The sequence below is a fragment of the Saimiri boliviensis genome, chromosome 7 (assembly GCF_048565385.1).
Source record: "Saimiri boliviensis isolate mSaiBol1 chromosome 7, mSaiBol1.pri, whole genome shotgun sequence".
In the NCBI taxonomy this organism is placed as follows: domain Eukaryota; kingdom Metazoa; phylum Chordata; class Mammalia; order Primates; family Cebidae; genus Saimiri; species Saimiri boliviensis.
In genome coordinates, this window is record NC_133455.1 from 39,155,516 (window position 1) to 39,181,054 (window position 25,539).

Sequence of the window (25,539 nt, forward strand, 5' to 3'; positions counted from 1 at the left end):
TCATACTATATTTTTACTTGTATTCTTTTTTATTGCTGTGTTGTTATTTTTTATTGTGGTTGTTTTCAAATCTTTTCTATCTGTGGTTGGTTGAATCCATAGATACAAAGGGCCAACTGCAGATTGTTAATTAACTATAGTCATCATGTTGTACAACAGATCTCTTGAACTTATGTCTCCTAATTAAAGTTTGTATTCTGTGACCAACACCTCCCCAACCATATCTCCATCAGCTTCTGGTATCCACCATTCTACTCTCTGCTTCTATGAGTTTAGCTTTTTTAGTTTAGATTCTACACATAAGTGATATGGTATCTGTCTTTTCGTGCCTTGTTTCACTTTGCATAATATCACCTAGGTTCATCCATGTTGTCACAAATGACAGTATGTCCCTCTTTTAAAAACGGAATAGTATTTCATTATGTATATATACTATATTTTCTTTATCCTGTCTGTTGATGGACACTCAAGTTGATTCTGTACCTTGGCTATTGTAAACAATGCTGCAATGAACATGAAAGTGTAGTTATCTCTTCGACATACTGACTTTGCCTCTTCTGGATATATACCCACTAGTGGGATTGCTAGGACGTAGAGTTCTATTTTAAATTTATCTAGGAACCTCCATACTGTTTCCCACAATGGCTATACTGATTGACATTCTCACCAAGTATGCAAAGGTTCCATTTTCTCCACATCCTTGCCAGGACTTGTTATCTTTCATATTTTTAATAAGCACCTAGAATTCTAATAGGTGTGAGGTGATATCTCATTATAATTTTAATTTGCATTTCCCTGGTGATTTGTGATGTTGATAATTTTTTTAATACACCTGTTGGTCATTTGTATATCTTCTTTTAAGAAATGTATATTCTGATCCTTTGCCCATTTATTTATTTTTTGAGATGGAGTTTTGCTCTTGTCGTCTTGGCTCAGCCTCCTGACTCAGCCTCCCAAGTAGCTGGGAATGCAGGCATGTACCACCACACCTGGCTAATTTTTGTATTGTTAGTAGAGACAGGGTTTCACCATGCTGGCCAGACTGGTTTTGAACTCCTGATCTCAGGCTATCCACCCACCTTGGCCTCCCAAAGTGCCGGGATTACAGGCGTGAGCCACCATGCCCGATCACCCATTTTTTAATTGGGTTTATTTTTGACTATTGAATTTTTAGAGTTCCTTGTGTATTTTGGACATTAATTCCTTATCATATATATGATTTGCAAATAATTTCTCCCATTTCATAGGTTACTTCTTTGCTCTGTTGATTGTTTCCTGTGCAGAAGCTTTTGTTTATCCCATTTGTCCATTCTTACATTTGTTGCCTGTGCTTTTGGGGTCATATCAAAAAAAATTTATTGCCCAGACCAATGTCATGGAGCATTTCCCCTAGGTTTTCTTCTAGTAGTTTCATAATTTCGGTCTTATATTTAAGTCTTTAACCCATTTTGAGTTTATTTTTCTACATGGTGTGAGATAAGGGTCTAATTTAATTCTTCTGCATATCCAACACCATTTACTGAGAGAATATCCTTTCTCCAGTGTGTCTTATTGGCACCTTTGTTGAATATCAATTGACTATAAACATGTAAATTCATTTCTGGACTATCTATACTGTTCCATTGGTCTATGTGTCTGTTTTTATGCCAATATCATGCTGTTCTGACTACTATAGCTTTGTAGTATATTTTGAAGAAAGGGAAAGAGCATGATGCCTCCAGCTTTGTTCTTCTTTGCTCAAGACTGCTTTGGAAATTCAGGGTCTTTTGTGGTTCCATATGAATTTCAGAATTGTTTTTTCTATTTCTATAAAATATGTCACTGGAATTTTGATAGTGATTACACTGAATCTATAAATCACTTTGGGTAGTATGGACATTTTAACAGTATTAATTCTTTTAATCCATGAACATGAGGTTTCCTACCATTTATCTGTGTCTTCTTCAGTTTCTTTCATCGATGTTTTAGTGGTTTTTCAGTATACAAATTTTTCATGTCCTTGGTTAAGTATTCCTAAGTATTTTCCTTTTGGTAGCTATTGAAAATGGGATTGTTTCCTTGATCTCTTTTTCAGATAGTTTGCTGTTTGTGTACAGAAACACCACTAATTTTTGTATGTTAATTTTGTATACTACAATTTTATTTATTTATTACTTCTAATAGATTTTTGGTAGAGTCTTTAGGGTTTCCTGTATTTAAGATCATGTCACCTGCAAACAGAGATAATGTAATTTCTTTCTTTCCAATCTGTATACCTTTTATTTCTTTCTCTTGCCTAATTATTCTGGCTAGAACCTCTAGTACTATGTTGAGTAAGAGTGGTGAGAGTGGGCATCCTTGTCTTGCTCCTGATCTTAAAAGAAAAAGCTTTCAGTTTTCCACTGTTGAGTATAAAGTTAGCCATGAGTTTGTCACATATAACCTTTTTATGTGTTAAAGTATATTCCTTCTTCACCTAATTTATTGAAGTTTGTCAAGTGCTTTTTCTACATCTACTGAGACGATCAAATAGTATTTGTCCTTCATTTTGTTAATGTGTTATGTCATATTTATTGATTTGCGTATGTTAAACCATCCTTGCATCCTTTGATCATGGTGAATGATTCTTTTACTGTGCTGTTGAATTCAGTTTGCCAGTATTTTGTTGACAATTTTTGCACCAAAGTTGATCAAGAATATTGGTCTGTAATTTTCTTTCTTTATATCCTTATCTGGCTTTGATATCAAGGTAAATCCTGGCCTTACAAAATAAGCTTGGAAGTATTTCCTGTTCTTCAATTTTGTAGAAGGGTTTGAGAAAGATTGGCATTTGTTCTTTAAATGTTTAGTAGAATTCAGCCATGAAGCCATCAGGTTCTAGGCTTTTCATTAATAGGAGACTTTTTATTACTGATTCAATATCCTTATTCATTAGGCTAATCAAAATATGTATTCTTGATACTGCTGGATGGAATGTTCTGTAAATGTCTATTAGGTCTACTTGGTCTAAAGTGTAGTTTAAATTTACTGTTTCTTTTTTTATTTTTTTAATCCAGGTGATCTGTCCATTACTGAAAGTGGGGTATTAAAGTTATCTACTATTATTATATGCTAGTCTGTATCTCCCTAGATCTATTAATATTTGGTTTATATATTGAGGTGCTCCACTGATGGGTGCATATATAACTATTATACCTTCTTAATGAATTGACCCCTTTATTATTACATAATGACCTTCTTTGTCTCTTTTGATAATTTTTGACTTAAAATCCATTTTGTCTGGCATAAGTATAGCTACCCCTACTCTCTGATAGTTTCCATTTTCATGGAAAATCTTTTTCTGACCCTTAATTTTCACCCTATATGTGTTCTTAAAAAGAAAGTGAATCTTCTGTGGGTGGCATATAGTTGGGTCTTGCGCTTTTTTTTAAAACCCATTCAGATACCCTATGTCTTTTGATTGGAGAATTTTAATCCATTTACATTTGACATAATTATTGATAAGGTCTTGCTTCTGCCATTTTGTTAACTATTTTCTGGTTGCTTTGTAGATCCTTTGTTCTTTCCTTCCTCTCTTGCTATGTTCCTTTGTGATTAGGTGATCTTCTCTAGTGATATCCTTTGATCCCTTACCTTTTATTTTTTGTGAATCTACCACAGGTTTTTGTTTTGTGGTTACCATGAAGCTTACAAAAATGTCTTATAAATAGCAGATTATTTTAAGCTGGTAACAACTCAATTTTGATCAGACACAAAAAAACTCTATACTTTTCCACCATCACCCCCATATTCTATGTCTTTGATGGCACAATTTATGTGTTTTTATTTTGTATAGCCCTTTTTAAGTTGTTACATACATTTTTAATAGTTTCATCTTTTAACCTTCAAACTAAAGATGTAAGTGATATACAGACAACCATTAAAGTATTACAGTATTCTGAATTTGACCGCGTAAGTTTTATACTTTCATATGTTTCCATGTTATTATTAACCTTCCATTTCTTTTTCCACTTGAAGGCTCCATTAGCATTTCTTATAAAAACAGGTGTGGTGGTGATGAACTCCCTCACCTTTATCTGGGAAAGTCTTTATCACTCCCTCCTTCACTTCTAAAGGACAGTTTTGCTGGCTACAGTATCTCTTGTTAGCAGATTTTTTTTCCATCAACATTTTGAACATATCATCCTACTCTCTCCTGACCTATAAAGTTTCTGCTGAGAAATGTACTGCTAGCCTTACTGAAATTCTCCTACATGTTATTTGCTTCTTTTCTCTTACTGCTGTCAGGGTCTTCTCTTTGTTGGTTTTTGACAGTTTAATTATAACATGGCTTAGTGTAGTCTTGTTTGGATTGGATCTAGAGACCTTGACCTTCCTGTATCTGGATACTGTATCTTTCCCCAGATTTGGAAAGTTTTTCTGCTAATATTTCTTTAAAACAGCTTTCTATCACTTTGTCTCTCTTCTTCCACATTAATTCCTATTACTCAAATGTTTGTTCTTTTGATGCTGTTCCATAAATCCCATAAGCTTTCTTCATTCCTTTTCATTCTTTTTCTCTAACTGTAATTTTAAATAATGTCTTCAAGTGTACAGATTCTTTCTTCTGCTTGATAATTCTGCTGTTGATACTCTCTATTGCATTTTTCAGTCCATTCATTTTTATTTCAGCTCCAGAATTATTTTTAATTTTCATTTTTACTTTAAGTTCTGGGCTACATGTACAGGATGTGCAGGTTTGTTACATAGGTAAATGAGTGCCATAGTGGTTTGCTACACCTATCAACCCATTACCTCGGTATTAACCCCACATGCATTAGTTATTTTTCCTAATTCGGCTCCAGAATTTCTATTTAATTTTTTTTAATAATTTCAATCTGTTAAATTTCTCATTTTGGTCATTTATTATTTTTCTGACTTCACTGAATTATTTCTCTGAATTTTCTTGAAATTAGCTACCAGGGGCTGGGCGTGGTGGCTCACGCCTGTAATCCAAGCACTTTGGAGGCCAAGGCGGGCGGACAACCTGAGGTCAAGAGTTCAAGACCAGCCTGACCAACATGGTGAAACCCTGTCTTAAAAAAAAAAAAGAAAAGAAAAGAAATTAGCTACCAGGTAGGCTGCTCTTACACACCAGCTAGTGTGAGTCAGTTCATCTCCACTGAAGTCTGAATCTCAGTATTAGGGGTGGGTAGGGCCCTCTTCCACATTCTTAATGACTATATCCTGCACTACCTTTCAACCTCAGAAAAAGTAGCTTCTGCCACTTGTGATTCCTGTATTATCTAGGGACCTCTTTTACCCCTTTAACGGTTAACCATGGTTTGCTTTTCAACAGTTAAAAATTCTTTATTTTGGCTGGGCACGGTGGCTCATGCCTGTAATCCCAGCATTTGGGAGGCCAAGGGAGGCAGATCATCTGAGGTCAGAAGTTCAAGACCAGCCTGGCCAACATGGTGAAACCCCATCTCTACCAAAAATACAAAAATTAGCTGGGTGTGGTAGCAGGCACTTTTAATCCCAGCTACTGGGAAGGCCAAGGCAGGAGAATTGCTTGAATCCTGGGCGGTTGAGGTTGCACTGAGCCGGGATTGCATCATTGCACTCCAGCATGGGCGACAAGGGTAAAACTCCATCTCAAAAAAAAAAAATTCTTTATATTAAGTTGTCTCTGTTTAAATTACTGTGTGGTTTCTGTCTCCTGAATGAATCCTGACTGGCACATGAAGGAATAAAGGGGCTCAAACAAATATGAAAGGCCTGAAAAGGCACATTTGCCCATAGCAGATGACTAATTAATAATAAAGAGATTGAAAGGGAAGACATACGTTTACAGACTAAATAAACAAAAATGTCCATGTGAATCTCATTCAAAACCTTTATTTTATCTAATCGTATTTCTTCTTCTTTTTTTAAATCTGATCATATTTCTTAGAAAACATCTTTCATCTTCTTTGGTATTTTTTTAAATTTGGTAACTATTAAAAAAGAGATTGACAAACACATAATGAAAATGCCGGCTATATGTGAGACCTGAGGCAAGCAAGGGTCAGAAAATAAAGAAGCTGCAGCTAGCCCAGGTCAGGTCATCTAAGCTACATGACTCCAATCAGATCTAAGAACTGGTAGGAGACTGATGGAGACAGGATAGCCTAGTGATTAGAAGCATAGACTGTGTGAGCCAGACTGTCAATGTTCAAACCTCAGCTCTGCTTCTGTCAGGCTGTGTGACCTTGAGCAATTTATCTAAGGCCTTAGTCTCCTCATATGTGAAATGCAAATGCTAACAGTAGTCCCTCCTTCAAACGGCTATTATGATGATAAAGTGAGTTTATATGTCTAAAGCCCTTAGGCTAGTACCCAACTCAAATTCTCTTTCTAAACTTCTTTACATTGACATTCTCAATCCATTTTTCTTCCCCAGTACATTTTGATTTTGGAAAGGTTTAAGCAGACCTATCCTGCTCCAAAAACTGCTCTCCAGGATTTTATCTACCCGCTTTGGCCCTCAATCAGGGCCTTGCTATATGAAGAAGATGTAGAGCATCTTCCTCCCTTAAAGGGCTATCATTTTTTTCTAGGCCCATGGGGATAAGACATATTCAATCCAAAAAGAAAGAGGATGACACAGTAGACAATTCTTGCTTCAATCAGCTTTCACCTCTTTCTTTTGGAACTTCCTTTCCCCACTTCAGGTGATTCTGGTGTCCTAGGGGAAGGGCTCATGACCCAAGTTTGGCCAGTAGTCTGAATCTAGAGGGAAAGCACAGTGTAGAAACTTGATTGGAGATGACCATCTGATGGCCTGAGATTCCACCAGTGTTGCCTCATTCCTGCCCTTATTAAGCCCTGAAACTTTTATCATTCCCCCAAAGTTATGAAGTACTCAATACAGTTCAGAGAAATTCCTATTTTTGTTTATGTTAGCACCAAGTTCTACTAATTGAACAAAAGAACCCATAAGCATGCTGTTAGACTTGGCTATCCCTTTGTTTTCTCATCTATAAAGTAGAGTTCTCTAAGATCCCTTCCAGTTCTAACCTTCTATAGTTCTAGTAACAGGACAAGTCCCTGCAGATATGCTCTACTTGATCTATAATTCTCCATAGCAACTTCACCATTACTACTCAGCACCCGTACACCTTATCAACAAATGGCAGTATTAGGAGATGCTTTTAAAGTCTTGTATTTAAGTTATAAAACCACGTCTCTCATTTGCCATTTATTACATCTCGGCAGTATTATTTTGGTAATGGTATCGCCACCTTCTCTGCTATGCTGCTGAGCATAAATAGAACGTGAACATTTCCAGGAATTGTCAACTTGGCACTTCTTACAAGGAGTTAAAAGTTTCTTTCATAGCATTAACAAAATAAAGCCTAGGAGTAAAACCTGCCCCAAACTTCTAGAAGCTACATTCCTTTTTAATTAAAATTTACTGTTTGAAAAAACACAACATACCGTTTTGTTTTGTTTTTTTAGTCGGGGGGAAATGCCCTCAAAGAATAGTATATGTATACTCCTTACTGCTTAAACTGAGGAACAAGTATAAACACAGCTGCCTATTAAAATTATGTAAAGCAAAACATTCCTGCAGCTGGCTATAACAACAGCCTACAAGTTTGAACTATACCCATAAAAAGAGAACATTACCTTGCTAAGCATTTGGTTAAACTCTGAAGCTGCAGCACCAGAAAAGCTGGTTATTGGAACTGGATGGCTTTAGATAGCATGATTTAAGAGCTGCAAAAGTGGGAGTGGATTCCAGCATCAGGGGAGCCAACCCACTATCTCCTGATCACAGCCAAGGAGATTGAGTCTTTTTTTACTCTCAAAGTAGCAACTTGCAATGGGAAAGATTCAGGGGCTCTGTTCCTTGACCCCTCCCCACTGTATGGTCTTCCATTAGACCCTCGCCTTCCCCCAACCAAAAAATAAAAAATAAAATAAAATGAGAGAGAGAGAGAGAGAGAGAGAGAGATCAACCAGGAATCAGCCTTAGGACAACAGGCAGGAAAGAGAAAGGCTCCCGAGGCTGTGTGTCTGGAAGAAACTGGAGGTGGGGGAGTTTCTGAAGAAGAATGAGGGTGAAGGGCTCTGGAGCAGCCACAGGTTATCAGAATGAGGAAGAGGAGAAAACTGAATACTGAGAAAGGACTTTTGTAGGATACGAATCAGTAGGCCTTGAAGTCAAATTTCACTTTATGTTGTGTGACTTTACATCTCTGTGCTTACATTTTCTCATTTGTTCAAAAAGGATAATAATACCACCTTCCTCATCAAGTTATTGTCAGGATTAAATGAATTAATAAACACAAAGGATTTAGAATATAGCTGGTAGACAGTAAGTCCCCAATAGCTATCTTGATTATTATTTTACTGATGTTATCTTTAGTTCTTTGTGAGACATGAAAAAACTGAACTCTTTTTTTTTTTTTTTTTTTTTTTTTGAGACACGGTCTCACTCTGTCACCCAGGATAGCGTGCAATCTTGGCTCACTGCAACCTTTGCCACCTGGGTTCAAGTGATTCTTGTGCCTCAGCCACCCAAGTCGCTGGGATTATAGGCATGTGCCACCATGCCCAGCTACATTTTGTATTTTTAGTAGAAACGGTGTTTTCCCATGTTGCCCAGGCTGGTCTTGAGCTCGTGACCTCAGGTGATCTGCCCAAAGTGGGCTCCCAAAGTGTTGGAATTACAAGTGTGAGCCAACACACCCAGCCTGCACTTCATTTTTAATTACAAACAAAGACCATGAACAGCCAGCCAGGCTGAGAGACTAAGTCAGTCGCATTCTGCCCAACTAGCCATTTGTCTCTTCTTCACTCTTCCATCCTCAAGCCATCTTACACTCACTTTTTATCTGAGAGGAGCATCCAACTTATTCTTCAGCAGGAGATTCTGTCTCCATTTGGACATATCCTGATCTACAGAGCACAATGTACTGTATGTAGTTTGTAATTATTGTACCAAACAATGTGAATAGCCATAAAAATAATTCCCAAATTCAAATTCACCGGCAACTCAAAATCCTCCAATTGGTCCTCATATGTATCTAGCCCATGTATCCCCATAGAGTTCTAATGGATTTTAATGTTGGTAGCAGCATCACCCGCTGTATGGAGTCTGATATTCTGGAACATTCTTGAGCAACAATGCTCAGGAAAATCAAGGAATAAAAGGATTTGCGAACTAATGTCCCTCTGCACCCTGATTCCTACCACCCTTCCACCTGTTGCTACCTGAAAATAAGAACCATACTTCAAGCAAGTACACAGCTTTGGGAAGCCAGGACTTGGAAGCAGTGAGTGAAGAAGGAGGCATGCCCCTAACCAGCTGGTCAGATTTCAAGGTTTTCAACCCTGGCTGCAATTTAAGATAACCTCAGGAGGCATTTGTACGTGTGCCTGACTTACCCGTGTATGCGTTCAACATCATTGCCTAGACCCCACCCTCCGGAAATTGTGTGTGGATTCACCTGGGGCAGAGGCAGGGCCTGGGCAGCAGCAGTTTCGTAAAAACACCCCAGGTGATTCCAAAGCATAACCACAGCTGAGAAACACTGAGCTAAATCAACCCTGATGGTCAATACAGTATCTGATGCGGCTGAATGGTCCATACATCCACAGAAGGGAGAAAAAAAGGCATAGTTAGAATTTCCAAAAAATACCAAATCCATGTTTTAAAGTGAAACGGAGGCATCTCTGCTAGGGCAAGACCTGTCACATGTTTGCTATTCCTAGAAAGAGCTGCGATTAGCTGCCAACAGATGCATTATTTCATCAGTCCATAAATACTCGATAAAAGTCTTCCGTTTTTCCTTTATATCAACCTTGCAGAGGCAGGGAGAAAAAAATTCTCCTAATAAAATGCAGTACTGAACCATCATCATTTTCTTTTAAGTTATTAAAATTAGCATTCATCAAAATAAAATGTTTTAGTAAAATCTCATTCCAGCATACCTCTAAAAGCCCTTGGAAATTCCCCTCTTAAAATGAAAAAAAAAAAAAAATACATTAGTACAACTTTTAAAAAGCCTCTTTCAATTATTAACACTGCAGCATAATACAATTCCATTTCAAACTCAGTGGGAAGCCAAGATTGCGCAGCAGAAAAAGTCCTAAATCAAGAGTTGCAAGGCCTGGATTCTAGTCCCAGTAATAAATTACATTAACTAGCTGTGTGATCATGGGCAAATTGACTTAATCTCCCTAGGCCTCTGTTTTCTCAGGGAAAAATTACATGATCTGTGAGTCCCACCCAGTTCTAAAATTCATAATACCAGGATATGGCTCCATCTTGCTGACTTTGTTTCACTAGCAAGTAAATGTGTTTAAAATTTAGAAAACTTATAAATTTAGAAATTCTAGTTAATTTAACCAATTCCTGTCACTGTGCATAAATTGAAACAGCAAAACTGTGAAGCATCATGAATATAGCTCTCTATCTTCTATCTACAATAGAATTGCACCTTCCTGCTTTAACTAAGCCAGCCAGGTGACGGCTCCTCCCCCAAGTGCCTGTCTTTCTTTTTAAATTAAAAAAATATATGATGAAAAGCAAATATTGGCCACATTCTCACACTATTATTATCCCCACCCCACCCCACCCCACCCCCGCCCAGGCTGGAGTGCAGTAGCGCAATCTCAGCTCACTGCAACCTCCGCCTCCTGGGTTCAAGTCATTCTCCTGCCTCAGCCTCCCAAGTAGCTGGGATTACAGGTTCTTGCCACCACGCCTGGTTAATTTTTTGTATTTTTAGGAGAGATGGAGTTTCACCATGATGGCCAGGCTGGTCTCGAACTCCTGACCTCAAGTGATCCACCCACCTTGGCCGCCCAAAGCGCAGGGATTCCAGGCATGAGCCACCACGCCTGGCCATTATTTTCTTATATTCTCCTTTATATTGACTCATTTCTACTTAAATATAAGTAATAGCTTTTTCCTAAATAATTTGGTATACTTTCAATCTTATTTCCTATTCAATAATCCTATGTAACTTTTTTCTTTTTGGTTGATACATAATAATTGTACATATTTATAAGACACAGGGTGATATTTCAATACATGCATACAATGTGTAATGATCAAATAAGGGTAATTAGTATGTCCATAGCCTCAAACATTTATTCTTTCTTTGTGTTAGGAATATTCAAAATCCTCCTTCTAGCATTTAAAAAATATACAATAAATTCCTGTTAACCATATTCATCTTACAGAGCTAAGACAGTAGAACTTATTGCACCTATCTAGCTGTAATTTTGTATCCATTAACCAACCTCCCCTATCCTTGCCTCCCTCATGCCCTTCCCAGTTTCTAATAATCACAATTCTACTCTCTAGAAGTCATGTATTTTTAAAAGGAACTTCATAAATAGAAAAGTTTTCTTGCCATAAATAGAAGGAACCCATTAAGTTGACACAAAAAAAGGCAATACAACAAGATTCTAGCTAAATACTGTTGCCCACAGAAGGTTGTAAGCACGAGGACCTCTTATCATTCTTATCAGAACTGAAACAGAAATAGAAAGGAAATAACTTCCTCATCGTGTAATTGAATATTACTTAATCCCACATCCACATATCAAGTGAAGTCATGCTAAGAGCTACTCCAGACCATGGGTGCACACACATCTCACATGCTGGGAAGCACAACAATGGTAGCCACTGAGCCTCTGCTGATGTGGAATGTGATTCATCCCAGGGAGGAAGGTGTCTTATTAGCCACATTGTCACTGTGGCTCCCACTCGACTTCCTGTGCACTTGTGGTCCCCTCTATCTGAAAGCTCTCCTCCCTGTATCAACTCTACCGCACAACTCAGAGAAGCTTTCCCTGACCACCCACACTGCTTCTCTTCAGAGCACTCATCACCAGCAAATATATTTATTCATTTGCTTATTATCTGTCCCTGACCTAATCCCTTCCCACTACTAGAATATAGGGAACTCCATGAAAACAAGGGCTTTGTTTTGTTTACTGTTTTATCTTGAGCATTTTGTCTTGCACAGGGTCTCCAACCCCCATACCCCACAGTCCATGGCCTGTTAGGAACTGGGCCCCGCAGCAGGAGGTGAGTGGCGCAGGCAAGCGAGGATTACCACCTGAGCTCTGCCTCCTGTCCTATCAGCAGCGGCATTAGACTCTCCTAGGAGCAGGAATCCTATTGTGAACTGTGCATGAAAGGGATCTAGGCCATGTGCTCCTTATGAGAATCTAATGCCTGATAATTTAAGGTGGAACAGTTTCATCCCCAAACCATCATTTCCCCCGACTTCCCTGTCCATTGAAAAATTGTCTTTCACAAAACCAGTCCCTGGTGCCAACAAGGTTGGGGACCTCTGGTCTAGCACATGGTCAATACTCAGTAAATATTTGCTGGATGAACGCATGAATGCCCTCAGCTGATCTGAAGATCCTCCATTTGCCTTGATATACCCAAGTGCCTGGCATTTAGGAGGTCCTCAAGAAGTTTATGAAAATCCGGCTGGGTATACACAGAAACCTGGGCTCTCTGCAGACTTTCCCCTTACCGGAGGGAAGGGTCTTGCTATGGATACTGACCCACTGTTCTCACTCTAGTACACAGGACACCGCTAAGCAAACACTACTCAGTCACAGTGGAAGCACGTGGATAGACCGCAAGCTAGATACGCTGAGATCAACACTGAACTTTCATGCAAAGCAGGGTCAATTACATGGTACGATTGGAGGAACCTATGAAAACAATCCCAAGCTAGAAACATCTCTAATAAACCCATCGTAATGTCTAAAACGTCTGCCATTAAGAGCTCAGTGATGTCAGATGCCTCCAGGTATGCAACTCAAAGCTAGAGTGTATCTCAGGAGGGCGGCAGGTGTGGTTCTGTGTCGTCACTCAAGGCTGGCGCCACAAGGGGCAGGCAGAGCCCTGGAGCCCACAGGTAGAGGGGAAACGGACTAGCCAGTCCTGTGCACTGCTTCTGTAAGAGCAGCTGGGGGTCCAGGGCACAGGGTATATGGGAAGGACAAGGTCAAGCCCAGGGAAGGTTGAAGCAAGTGTCAGGCTAGGGACAGCCATTCTAACAGGCTCAAGAGTTGAGACATCTGATGCTGATGCCGGAAACATTGAGCTGTGTTCCCAGAGCTCTGTTCTTTGCTCTCGCTGCGGCTAAGAGTACATAAAGCAGGAATCAAACCAAGGGAGGAGAGAAAAACAAAAACACTCCCAAGCTTAAAGGAAGACTGGGGTAAAAGGCAGGGTTACCAGGCAGACAGTTAAGTGAGAATCATGGCAGACACCCAGACCCACAGCCAGGGCCAACACAGTGGAACAGGGAGTCCTGTGGCCCAGAAGTTACTCCCACCATGACTTAGGCTGAGTCCCACCAGATGGGGAGACTGGGCTACCATCAACCTCCTTTCCAAATCCGGATTAGCTCAGGCACTGGAAGGACCTTGTCAGTGCCGACAGGGCCCATGAGCAGTGGGAAGCCAGGCAGGCAGGCACAGCCTGCCTTCACCCAGACACAGCACTATCCCTATCTCCTAAATGACCTGACAGGAGCCCAGAGAGGGTTTCCAGCTGATCTAATGTCTAGTATGTGACCTTGGCCAGAATGACACACCATGAAGTGTTCTTTCCACTGTGCCAAGGTGGATTAAGTCATTTTATCACCAGAATTCCTCTTTTAAAAGGTAAGAGTCTTTACAGGGTGAGAAAAACAATGATCCATTAACAACTTTAACAACTTAGACTTTTTTTTCTAACAGAGATTGGGCATCTGCCAACCTAGGCAGATTCTGAGAGAATCAAAAGGTTTTAGAGTGTTTTCGTGTGTTTTGAGATTTGATGGGGGCGGGGTTTAGAAGAGTAGAGCTAAAGAACAAGATACAGCTCAATTCTTCTCTAAAAAATGACACCCAGCACCTAAGTGAAAAGCTGATAACCAGGATCAATCACCAAAATAAAGCCTCTGAGACAGCTCAAAATTTCCAAATGAAACAACAAAAATTAAGACAACAAACCAATAAAGGAGAAACCAAGCATCTCTGGGAAGACAACCAGAAAACTTTAACAAAATAAAATCAGTTCATTCTTAGAGAAGGATCAACCTCTTGGCTAAAGAAAAGGCCATTCCTTCCCATTTGTTCTCAAGGCCTCCCAAAAGAAGACTACTGAATCCAAACAAATTAATTAATAAGTATGATCAAAATGAGGAAAAGGTAAGAAGAGGTTAATGTGTACATACATGTATATAAGCACCACATTCTCCTAGAGTCCAGTTCCTCAAAACTCAAAGAGATCTTTACACAAATTAAAGTGGACTATTTTAAATCTTATTAAAATGACTCTATTACAGCAGTGGAGAAGCACGGAGGTCTTAGGCAGCAGGTTCTGGATTTCTTTTTTACAGGAACGTTAAATTGAAGGGATTTCAACTCTGATACTCTTCCCAGGATTTAAAAAAGAAACAAAACCTAGGTTTCCAATTCAGTAAATCCCAATTTGATTTTAGAATTAGGATACTGCCACCAAATTAATTACTTTAAACACACAAATAATATTTTAAGGTCTGACACAAGAGAAGGTGTTTAACTATCAAGTTTAAATGCATCATTTCTTCCATTTCTTCAATCCTTTCCTTCCCACATACATAAAAAACATATGTGAGTGTGTATATATACATATTACATATATATAATATATATTAAATATATATATTATATATTATATATATTATATATATAATTTGTGTGCATTTTATATATGTATAATATATATTATATATTATATTATATATTATATATATTTGTGTGCATTTTATATATAATATATATTATATATTATATATATTATATATTATAATATATATAATATTATATATAATATATATTTAATATATATATAATATATATAATATTATATATATTATATATATATAAAATGCACACATCTCTAGAACTTACAGTATACAGGATTTTCAATAACACATGAAGATTTTTAAAGTGATTTTTATGAGATAGAAAACTATAAAGTAAAGAAGTGAATGAATGATAAACTCCCAATTCAGGGCTTTTCACTGAGTGGGGTTGGGAATGAGACAGGATTGGGAAGGAGTGCCTGGAGTTCTTAAAGGCCATCATAATATTATTTTTCTTAAACTGAGTGATGGAGTGATGTACCACTATTCTCTGTACCTTACTTATATTTTGTAATATTGTTTAAAATAGTCAATATTTAATAAATACAAGTCTTTTTTAAATGAGTTTGTGTGATTGTCACTGTGGAAGGTATTCAAAGACATACATAATTCAAACCCTCACTTCAGAATGTTTTTTTCAATAGTAGTGTTACTCAATAAAAAGTAAAACAATTAAGATGACTGTACGAACTTGTTCCGGGGCCAACCTTCTACAGAATTAACAAATCTTGAGAGAAACCTTATTTTTCTAAACTTCTACACAGATATGCTCAATTTTTTCCCATTATGTACTCCTTCATTCTGTTTGCTTTTGTAAAAAAACTATTTTTCCTCAGCTTCTATGTAACTTTCATCATTTTGTAAAAAACACCTTAATTCTTTCTGTCTGAATGAATCTGAAGAAATAAAAATGGGGTTATACCTCTATGAATGACATACAATAGCATGATTTGTATCACCCAAAATGACCATAAAATTAGGTTCAGTATTTTGATAGTGAAAGGCTTTCAGTTTGCCTGTTTTGTTGTTTCCAACTATATGTTGCCAGCAGAAATCTCTAAATCAGGAAAACACCAATAATTTTTTAACGTTTCTCCAACTCTATGTTTTCTACTCTGCTTTCAATAAAGTCATAAAAACATCTTAGATACATTTTTGTTCAGATATGTGGAGTATTTAATTTTGTAAGGACAAACTAAGCAGTGAATTCCAGTGGTCTTCAAAAGCCAGCTACTTCTAATATTTCAAAAAAGCCTAAAAGATATATTTGCCTGTAACTAGCCCAAGCTAGAAATGAAAATATTTTTGCTTTTTCCACTGGAATCCTGCCAGGTCTTCCTAAAGTTAGCTGACTATCTCATGCTGATCAGCTCTTCAGACATATTGTTAAAATATGAGGTCCATGAAACAAAAACAGTAAAAGTGGTCTTATTATCAGTATTCATTTTTTTTTAAATCAGTATTTAAAAAACAGCAACCGGCCGGGCATGGTGGCTCGCGCCTGTAATCCAAGCACTTTGGAAGCCAAGGCGGGCAGATCATCTGAGATCGGGGGTTCAAGACCAGCCTGACCAACATGGTGAAACCCCGTCTAAAAATAAAAATAAAAATAAAAAATAAATAAATAACAGCAACCACAAGGTCTGGAGCCCACTGAACTGGAATACTTCTATCACTGTTATCAGAAACCCCAGAGAACCCTGATTCTCTAACTTTGTTAAAAACGTGCAAGTCAACTTTCAATTACTTTTTTTTTTCAATGTTTAAGTTCAGTTCTCTGCTCCTTCATCTTTGTAAAACAGAGTCAAGGGAAGTTAAGAGCATCAGGTGTTTCCGTATCACATATTCTTCCTGCTACAAGCCAGGCTAACAGAACCAGAACTGTTTCTCTCTTCTCCAGCTTCTAATTCTCCTTCAAATCAAACCGAAACCCTCCCCAAACTATTGCTCTTCGTAAAATTAAATACGCCAGTTGTCTGAACTAAGCTAAACTAAAAAGGCTACTTTAAATGAATAACCTTTCAAAACAAACCAAGTCAGCCTTCAACGTAATCCCCTTTGGCCACACAGGGCAGCCCAGGGGACAGGTGCAGGACATGTCTTCCTAGAGGCTATCTCCTGCTCCATGAATCTGACCTTTTCCAGCTGGTAGCTCTGGCACCTCACAGATCAGTTGTCAGTAGGCTGAATGCCTGCTTTCCATCTGCGCTTTCCAAATGGCTCCTGATGCCAACAGCTGAGATATGACCTGGCTCTCTAATGAGAACATGCTTCCCAAGTGACATGCCAGGTTTCCCTGGAAGCATTTCTAAATGCAGTCTCTGAGCCGCCCCCCACCTTCACCACCCAGTCACGGTCCATTCTTCCTTCCCACCATTTCCTAATGCCACCTCTTGATGCTATGCCTCCAATATCATGTCCCTTCAGTCCCAACTCCTTACTCACTTTCATCAACTGCTGACCCTTGTCCTGCCCTACATCTCAACTTCAAATCCGAAGGGCATAGTTCTGGCCAGGCATGGTGGTTCATGTCTGTAATCCCAGCACTTTGGGAGCCTGTGGTGGGTGGATCACCTGAGGTCAGGAGTTCAAGACCAGCCTTGCCAACCTGATGAAACCCCATTTCTACTAAAATTACAAAAATTGGCCCAGGCATGGTGGCACATGCCTGTATTCCCAGTTACTTAGGAGGCTGAGGCATGAGAACTGCTTGAACCCAGGAAGTGGAGGTTGCAGTGAGCTGAGATCATGCCATTGCACTCCAGCCTAGGCAACAGAGCGAGACTCTGTCTCAAAAACAAACCAACCAACAAACACAAACTCAAAGGGCATAGTTCCAACATTTTGGAGCTGCTTTGAAGTGATCTTTCTGAGCCCTACCTGCAGGCAGGCTGGTCATGGCTTCTTCCCTTGCCTTCTTCAGCTTCTCCCTGACCCAGGGAAATTCCTGTAGGGAATCTAGGAATGTATCAAATGCTTTAGGGCCCCTGGAAGGTAGGATATCCAGCAGCAGCATTGTTTTCCGGAGGCCTGTGGTTTGAGCATTGATTTCTTGAACATGGTTTTCCGTCAAGACTCCTTCCTGGTAGAGGTACTGAAGAACCAGTCCTTCCACCAATACCTCTGCACCCAGCTCCAGGCGAAGTGAGCGGAGCACTTGTTTGTCTCTGGCCTCCATTTCTCCCTGGAAAAAGCCAAAATCACAGCTCAAATTACAGACATGCCGATGTGCCCCTAACGACAATGTCACTGAAATATAAGTTCCTTCAAGTCAGGCATATCTTCAGACCGTAGCAGAGTGCCAGGCCATGGTATTTAATACACGGGTGAAACCAAGTTAATTTTGAATGTTTCCTGACATAATGAACAACACCGAAGATTAATCACCTTTTCTGTTTCTGCTTTTCACACAATGGAGTCCCAGCTCAATTCCTTACTCAAGAATGAAATTTGGAAAAAGAAAAAAAAAAAAAAAGTGGGTCAGAGACCCTTCTGAAAAAGCAATTTTTATCTGAAGATCACAGAGCAGCATTAATTTTAACATGCTGGAGAAGAAATGGTGGCTTTAACATTGCCCTCATCAGACCTGCACCACCACCACGGCAGAAACTGCCACACTGGACGCAGGTGCCCTTTTGACCGCAAGTATTTGCAGTACCTGATCGGTAATAGGAGTGCAGGGCAGAAATCAGCAGCAGGCACAGAGTTTAAAGCTCTTTTTGCTAAAAGTCCTCTACACCATCACCTTCAAGAAAAAGGTTGTTTTGTGCCCAGTCTACAATAAAACTTACACAATATACAGTCACAAACTCCATTCCTTCCCACTAAGAATTCAGACTGCTGCACATTATCGTGGCCACCCCTGCATGGGACATTTTATGGGATTTTTTTTTTCTTTCTTTAAAAAAAAGCTCACACCCAGCACTGGTCAGTAGCCAGGCACGATCTGAAGGTGCAGTTTCACCACCCCTGCCCCAGTGTGCTGTGGCTTGGTTGTGTGTAAGGCAGTGAAGAATAAATGACAGGGAAGGGAGGTAGGGATGACAGATGCGGCTTCAGACACCCCCAGGCAGTACTACTGCTGGGCAACACCCAAGCCCACACGCCCCCTCGCAACCCTGTGAAGTTAGGCAGGTGGCAGGTGAAGAAGGGAGGTGTTCCCATTTGGCTGTGAGCGCCCATTGGTAACTTAAAAATTCTCTGCCTCGGCCGCTGGAACCCTTGTATCAAACAGGAAGAACTATGGGCGGTTTCTGTGGCAACTCGACTCGCTAAAGAGGGAGTGCTGGGAATAAACTTAAGAGCGGACCACGGGGACAGCGGGCCTCCGGCACTGCCGCAGCCACCCAGCCTTGGCCCGGATCGGAAATGGGGAGCAAGTTAGAGGGGCGGGGAAGCCCCCGCAGGCCCAGGTCGCAGATGCTACAGTGCAGGACTTTCAAGAAAAGATGGATTCCTGTTACTTACGTCTGCAACCACGTATCTTTGGGGCGGGGGAGAAAAACGGCAACCGGAATCCTGATTGTTAGGGAACCTGCATCGTAAGCACCATCTTTGTTAGAGGCGAAAACCTTAAACAGGAAGTGTTGACGCCATCTTTGTTGAGGGCAAGCACAGGAAGTGCTGTCGCCATTTTTATTGAGCGTTCAAGGGTCGGATTGAAGCTCTTCCCGCCATGTTTACTGTGGGTAAACAGTCAATCGCGGGGAGCTGGACAACAGTAGCATCACTTAGAGGGTATCTAAGTAATGGAGTAATTTTTGACCTGACAGAGAGTCAGGTCAAAAATCACCCTAGGAGAGAAGCCTTCTCTGACCTATGTGATTAAAACTGCAACATAGCCGCCCTCATCTCCTGCACTCCCCATTCTCTTAACCAACTTTATTTTTTACATATCACCATCTTACTAAAACTTTTCACTTATTCATTTGTTTATCCCTCTGCTTCCCTCCATTAAAATGCAAGTTCATTTCTTTATATCAAGGGTTCCTGCCCACGAAGAGTTTACAAATCTGTCGGTCAGGATTTCATTGCAGCACTCAGCTAGTTAGTTACTCCTAGTCAGAAAGGGATTTGTCAGTGGGGACTGGAGACATTAGAGATCATTGGAAAGGCTGGAGAAGGGCTGAATATCCACGGATGACTACCTGGAGAAGAGTGCCATACTGGCTCCTGCCCACAATAAGGAAGATGGCATCAGGAAGTTGCCATGCCTTGTCCACAACGTCCTCTCAACACCCAACAGAACAATTAACAGGACACTGGAACACTGCTGCAAAACACCATGGTCTCGACAGCTGCATTTGCTAGCAGCATGAAAATGGCACCTGCAAATCCTGCTCTATTGTGTGCAATTGGTGAGACCAATTTCACATGCAGAATTAGCAGCAAGGATGTCTAAAGCGTGTAGCTTTCCAGCTTGTGAAACACAAAAAGGTATACCAAATGAGGGAAGGGCTGATACTAAAGGCCAATCTACTGCATCCACCACATTTTCAATTTGGAAAGCAAGACAAAATGCATGACCCAAATATAGAGAAACACAGGGATGTCAAATTAAGTGTCCTTCCTCACATTCCTTTGTGAAGTGGGGCAGTCAATCGATAAATACATTCATTGATTCATTTTAAAATCAATTGGATGATACATACAGAAAGTCATACGCTTACTAAAATTTAGTTGACAGTACAGGGGAAAAAACTCCTAAAATGTTATTTCTGCCAAAGTTTTCACAGCTAAAACCTTTGATGGAAAATAAAAATGTCTTTGTAAGCAAATCAATGGAGAACAGTTCTGAACCTCCCTCCTCAAAACCTTCTAAAATTGTATTCAATTTACAGTATTACTATGCCAGTTACCATTTTACTACACCATTAATGACAGTATTTTTATCATGTAGCGAGTATTATTACAGTCATTCATTGCATAACAACATTTGGGTCAATAACAGACTCCATATATGACAGTGATCAGAGCAATAGGCTATGCTGTATGGCCTAAGTGTGTAGTAGGCTATACCATCTAGGTTTGTATAAGTACACCCTATTTTGTTTGCACAATGATGCATTTCTCACAATGTATCTTCACTGATATAACTGTGTTAGCATTTCGCATGTGTAAAGACTGTGGAATCAGAATGGTCAATTGGCTTAGCCAAAATCTCACAGCTAATATAGAGCAAAACTTGAACTCTAATAAAGTGTCTCTGATTTCATGCTCTTTCCAGTACTCCATATAACCCTGTATAGTGAAGAGTTTTTTTGTTCTAATGATAGTCAAATATTATTTGCAAATCATCCTGTTGCCACCTCCTATTCTTGATACTCTTGAGCTCCAGGTGCTCTCTTTTCTCTCTCCCTTTTCCCCTTTTGCTTGAGAATCATTGTCTTTTCCTCAGCAAGATTTCCTATCTGTAAATAAACAAGTGTTAGAGACATTCTTTGTCTTCATCCAGATAAAATGCAGACTGCTTGCAACATTGCCAAGTGTTGAGGTTTACAGGTTGAACATCCCTAATCCAAAAATTTGAAATTCAGAATGCTCCAAAACCTGACTGGGAGTGGTGGCTCATGCCTGTAATCCCAACACTTTGGGAAGCCAAGCAAGGCAGATCATTTGAGCCCAGGAGTTTGGGGCTAGCCTGGGCAACATAGTGAGATCTCATCTCTACAAAAAATACAAAAAAAATTAGCCAGGCATGGTTGTGTATGCCTGTAGTCCCAGCTTCTCAGGAGGCTGAAGTGGAGAATCAATGGAACCCAGGAGGTGGAGGTTGCAGTGAAACAAGATCATGCCACCACACTCTGGCCTGGGCAACAGAGAGAGACTCTGTCTCAGAGAAAAAAAAAAGAAAAAAAAAGAATGCTCCAAAACCTGACACTTCTGAGTGTGAACATGATGCCACAAGTGGAAGGTCCCACACTTGACCTTGGGTAAGGAGTCTCAGTCAAAACACACACCTTTGCTTCATGTGCAAAATTTTTTTAAATATTGTATAAAATTCTTTTCAGGCTCTGTGTATAAAGTATATATGAAACGTAAGTTTTGTGTTTAAACTTGGGTCCCATCCCCAAGTTTATTATGTATATGCAAATATTTCAAAATCCAAAAAAAAAAATTCAAAATCCAAAACACTTCTGGTCCCAGGCATTTTGGGTAAGGGATAGTCAACCCAAACTAACTTTTTTGGAGAGGAAAAGCAAGTGGATTTTTTTTTCTAACTATAAACTTTGATAATTTTCAAACATATAGGAAAGTTGAAACAAATAGCGCAATAAACGCCCATATAAAGTTTCCTGTTTCTTAATGACTCATCATATTTGGAAAGGCTTGCGATCTCCTAGGAGCTAGAAGGTGAGCCTTGATGACAGTGCCCAGGAGGAGGTGAGGAGCCAACAGTAGGATCTGCGAGAGTTCACCGAAGAGAATCAGCAAGAGATAGCAGGAGAGTGTCAGGGCAGCAACCAAGGGGCATGGCGTCCTACAGCAAACAACCTGAGAGTCTGGCCATTAAAGATCTGACTCTTAAATCCACAACATGAAGCCTTTGGCCATCAAATTCCTCTTCCCATGGCAAATACAGATGAGTATCCATGCTGTCTTTTAAGCAACTAGGCTAAACAACTAGCCCACTCCCATCAGCCAACACACCTTAGCATACAGCGATACTTCGTGGCAGCACACCAAAGACCCAGCTTCACATAGACAGATTAGCTAAGGCAGGAGGGCTTCTAAGGAATGAACACAGATCAGCATCATTATCACAGGTGGCTACTCCTCCTCTCTGGCCAGCGCCTCTCTGTAGTCTGGAACTGTACCCCCACAGAGGATTAAGCACCTGTTACCCAGTGGTAACAAATCCATCTTCAGGAAAGACAGATATTTTCATTTTTCTCTCTCCCCTAGTATGTTTACTTGTGTCAAGATATCCCTATTGTGAGTCTGCGAAAGGAAGAGTCAGAAAGAACAAATGCAGTATTTTTCTCTTTCAATTGGGTCTTTGGTTTTGCAGCCTTCAAAAAATAAATCAAAGGAATTGGATGTTTTGATTGTTCCTGTTTCATTGATGTAGAAATTAAGTCATGGGGAAAAACAACCTTTTCAAGCATGGTTGAAACATTTATTAAAATAGATCATAACTCAGGTCACAAAGAAGTGTTAACAAATTCCTGAAAATCAATAGCATATAAACTATGTACTCTATAATTATACAATAAAATTAGGAATTCTGACAAAAGGATCACTTCCATAAATCTGGAAACTAAATAAAACAATTCCTAACCCCTTGTGTTTAAAAAAAAAAAAGGTCACACATGTATAACTAATAAAATATAAAAAGAAAAAAAAAAGAAACTTTATATTAGAGAAACCTGGCAAACATCGCCTTACCAAGTGATCAAGGTTAAACATCCCCAGTAATGAGTCATGGTGGTATCATGTGCTTCAATACGATGTCACAAGAAGGGCATATCTCCTTTGTGATATTCTCCTTCAAAATTCATAACCTCAGTCTTTTTATAAGAAAACAAACTCAAACTGAGAGACATTCTATTAGGGTGGTGCAAAAGTAATTGTGGTTTTTGCCATTACAAAATATCTGTCAAGTAAAGGGTCAAGGTCATGAAAGACAAGGAAAGATGGAGAAACTGTTACAGATTGAAAGAGATGAAGAGGTGTGACAGCTCGAGGAAGGGAAGGAGCAGAAGAAGGAGGATGAAAGGAGAAAGGAGAGAAGGAAATCCATAAAGGACTGCCCATAGTCAGGAAGAAATGAAAACTTCTGGGCCTAAATTTCTATTCCCCATTTTATCTTACCTTCCCACCACCTGACCCCCGCTCTTATTGCCCAGGCTGGAATGCAATGGGGCCATCTTGGCTCACTGCAACCTCCGCCTCCCAGGTTCAAGCAATTCTCCTGCCTCAGCCTCCCAAATAGCTCGTATTACAGGCATACAACACCTCACCTGGTTAATTTTGTATTTGTAGTAGTGACAGAGTTTCTCCATGTTGATCAGGCTGGTCTCAAATCCCCAACCTTAGGTGATCCACCTGCGTCAGTATCCCAAAGAGCTTGGATGATAGCGTGAGCCACCACACCCGGCCTATCTTAGCTATTTTCTTGACATGCAGCATAGAATTTCATATAGTCTCTATTCCCCGGACCAACCCTCCCCAAAAAGAGATAAAATAGGAATTTGTCAAAAGAAATACAGACATCTAACAAAAAAAAAAAAAGAAAAGAGGGCCGGGCGCGGTGGCTCAAGCCTGTAATCCCAGCACTTTGGGAGGCCGAGGCGGGTGGATCACGAGGTCAAGAGATCGAGACCATCCTGGTCAACATGGTGAAACCCCGTCTCTACTAAAAATATTAAAAATTAGCTGGGCATGGCAGCGCGTGCCTGTAATCCCAGCTACTCAGGAGGCTGAGGCAGGAGAATTGCCTGAACCCAGGAGGCAGAGGCTGCGGTGAGCCGAGGTCGCGCCATTGCACTCCAGCCTGGGTAACAAGAGCAAAACTCCGCCTCAAAAAAAAAAAAAAAAAAGAAAAGAAAAGAAATCTATTCCTGTAACTGTAAATCCTTAAAAAAAAAACTAACTTGGAATATGCAAGTGTTGTCTCTTACTGTATACCTTTTGATTAAGATATTAGGCTGTAGATGATACCATCTACATTAATAAATTATTATTTTACTAAGTTATGAATTCTAATAATTCAATTTTTTGCTATCTAATTTTCATCTTAATTACTGTTTGTTGTAAAAATCCTGAAACTATTTACAAAAACCTTTTAAAAGAGCCAAATAAGCCAGGCACGGTGGCTCAAGCCTGTAATCCCAGCACTTTGGGAGGCCAAGGTGGGCGGATCACAAGGTCAAGAGATCGAGACCATCCTGGTCAACATGGTGAAACCCCATCTCTACTAAAAATACAAAAAATTAGCTGGGCATGGTGGCATGTGCCTGTAATCCCAGCTACTCAGGAGGCTGAGGCAGGAGAATTGCTTGAACCCAGGAGACGGAGGTTGCGGTGAGCTGAGATCGCGCCATTGCACTCCAGCTTGGGTAACAAGAGCGAAACTCCGTCTCAAAAAAAAAAAAGAGCCAAATACATTATTATGCAGATTATCATGCACTAATTTTTTTTTTCTTTTTTGAGACAGTCTCACTCTGTCGTCAGGCTAGAGTGCAGTGGCATGATCTCGGCTCACTGCAACCTCTGCCTCCCAGGTTCAAGTGATTCTCCTTCCTCAGCCTCCCAAGTAGCTAGGACTACAAGCACACACCACCACACCCAGCTAATTTCTGTATTTTCAGTAGAGATGGGGTTTCACCATGTTGGCCAGGATGGTCTTGATCTATTGACTTCATGATCTGCCTGCCTTGGCCTCCCAAAGTGCTGGGATTACAGGCATGAGCCACTGCACCCAGCCATATACTAATTTAAAACTCCAACAATTCTAGAAATGTGAAGCCTTATACCATAAGACTTTAGTGGTTGTTAATATCAGGACTATTAGATTTTATTAATAATTGATAGCAACAAGTTTCTGTTGAGCATTGATTACATGCTATGATCAGTTAGGGATAACCCACTGAAAGACAGAGATGCTTTTAGTCTTCATGGAACTTAGAATCCAGTGAGGAAAACACACTTAAACAAGGAAACAAAACAAAAGTAACAATTACAAATTGCTATAAGGGCAATGAAGGAAAAGTGCTTTAATAAGATAAACTGGTCCAGGGGCTGAGAGGGGAGTTGATTCTAATTGAGTCTTCAGAGAAAGCCTCTCTGAGAAGATGACCTTTCTCCTAGTTTTTTTCCAAAGACTTGGCAGGAGTTATAGAACTGCACTACACACGTTTAAAAGATGCCAGGC

General features: G+C 39.8%; 1 protein-coding gene across 12 annotated transcripts in view; it reads right to left on the reverse strand.

Annotated features, from left to right (window-relative positions):
• The window catches only part of CRADD (CARD and death domain containing adaptor protein), a 189,560-nt gene extending 170,302 nt beyond the window's left edge, over positions 1-19,258 (reverse strand). For all 12 annotated transcript variants that reach the window (XR_012518370.1, XR_012518371.1, XR_012518375.1 and 9 more), the window contains exons 1-2: positions 19,131-19,258; positions 17,544-17,847 (exon numbers count right to left, since the gene is read on the reverse strand). Coding sequence is in view for 5 of the 12 variants with exons in the window: in XM_003929574.4 (XP_003929623.1) it covers positions 17,544-17,841 (298 nt within the window). In the remaining 7 variants the exon portion in view is untranslated. The remainder of the gene's footprint in view (positions 1-17,543; positions 17,848-19,130) is intronic.
• Positions 19,259-25,539: the final 6,281 nt, after the last annotated feature.